General features: G+C 69.4%; 1 protein-coding gene across 1 annotated transcript in view; it reads right to left on the bottom strand.

The window, feature by feature from the left end:
* The window catches only part of EPPK1 (epiplakin 1), an 8,559-nt gene extending 7,925 nt beyond the window's left edge, over positions 1-634 (bottom strand). Inside the window, exon 1 of the mRNA XM_077758132.1 lies at positions 1-634. This exon is cut by the window's left edge and continues 6,629 nt beyond it. Coding sequence (XP_077614258.1) covers positions 1-634 — 634 coding nt within the window.
* Between the last annotated feature and the right edge of the window lie 209 nt (positions 635-843).

The following is an 843-nucleotide window of genomic DNA, read 5'->3' as shown; positions in this document are numbered from 1 at the left end:
GCCGCTCCAGCGTGTTGGGGTCCAGGAAGCCGGGGCCGCCGTCGCTGGCCTTGCTGTCAGACAGGCCACGCCATGCTTCCTCATCCAGGAGGCCCTGCATGCAGGCCGGCCCTGGGGCCACTCGTGTGCCCCGGATGGGATCCACCAGGCCCCCCGTGGCTAGCTGGGCCTGCAGCCAGCCCCAGCCCAGCGCTCTGTCTACCACCTCCTTCCCGATGGCCTGGAAGAGCGCCAGCCTCTCACCACCGTAGGGGTCGGGGTAGCCAGTGACGGCGCGCTCGGCCACCAGCAGCTTCTCCTTGAGCTCCAGGCCGACCAGGCCCTGCCGCAGGGCCTCAGACACGGGGAGGGAGCAGCCTTGCGTGGGGTCCACAAGGCCTCCGGTGGCCGCCTGGGCCTCCAGCAGCGCCAGCCCCAGCTCGGCCGGCAGGAGGCCCTGCTTCATGGCAGCGTAGAGGCTCTGTGCCTGGCCGGAGGCCTCCACGTACACCCCGGCGATGCTCTTGGGCTGGGCGGACTGGGGCCCGGAGGGGGTGCTGGTTCCCGGCATGGCCTTCGTGGTCTTGGGGACGACGGCCGGCTCGGTGCCGTCGGTGACCAGGACATCAAGAGGGGGAGAGGCGTGGCCATTCATCCTGCTCAGCCTGTTGTCTAGAACTCGCTCCCCCGGGGTCCGCTGCCTCTGCTCCCTGTATGGGGTGGAAAGGCTCTGTTAGGGGCCCTGGACTGGCCCAGGCAGACAGGGAGACACTCAAGAGGTCACTCCCAGACCCCGAGTCAGCCTCCAGACATGGCTGGCCCTCCTGAGGGATGGGGAGGAGCATCTAGGTAAGGCCCTTGGCC

The sequence above is a fragment of the Crocuta crocuta genome, unplaced genomic scaffold (genome assembly GCF_008692635.1).
Source record: "Crocuta crocuta isolate KB4526 unplaced genomic scaffold, BGI_CrCroc_1.0 scaffold327, whole genome shotgun sequence".
In the NCBI taxonomy this organism is placed as follows: Eukaryota; Metazoa; Chordata; class Mammalia; order Carnivora; family Hyaenidae; genus Crocuta; species Crocuta crocuta.
This window is presented reverse-complemented; position numbering and strand designations above follow the sequence as displayed.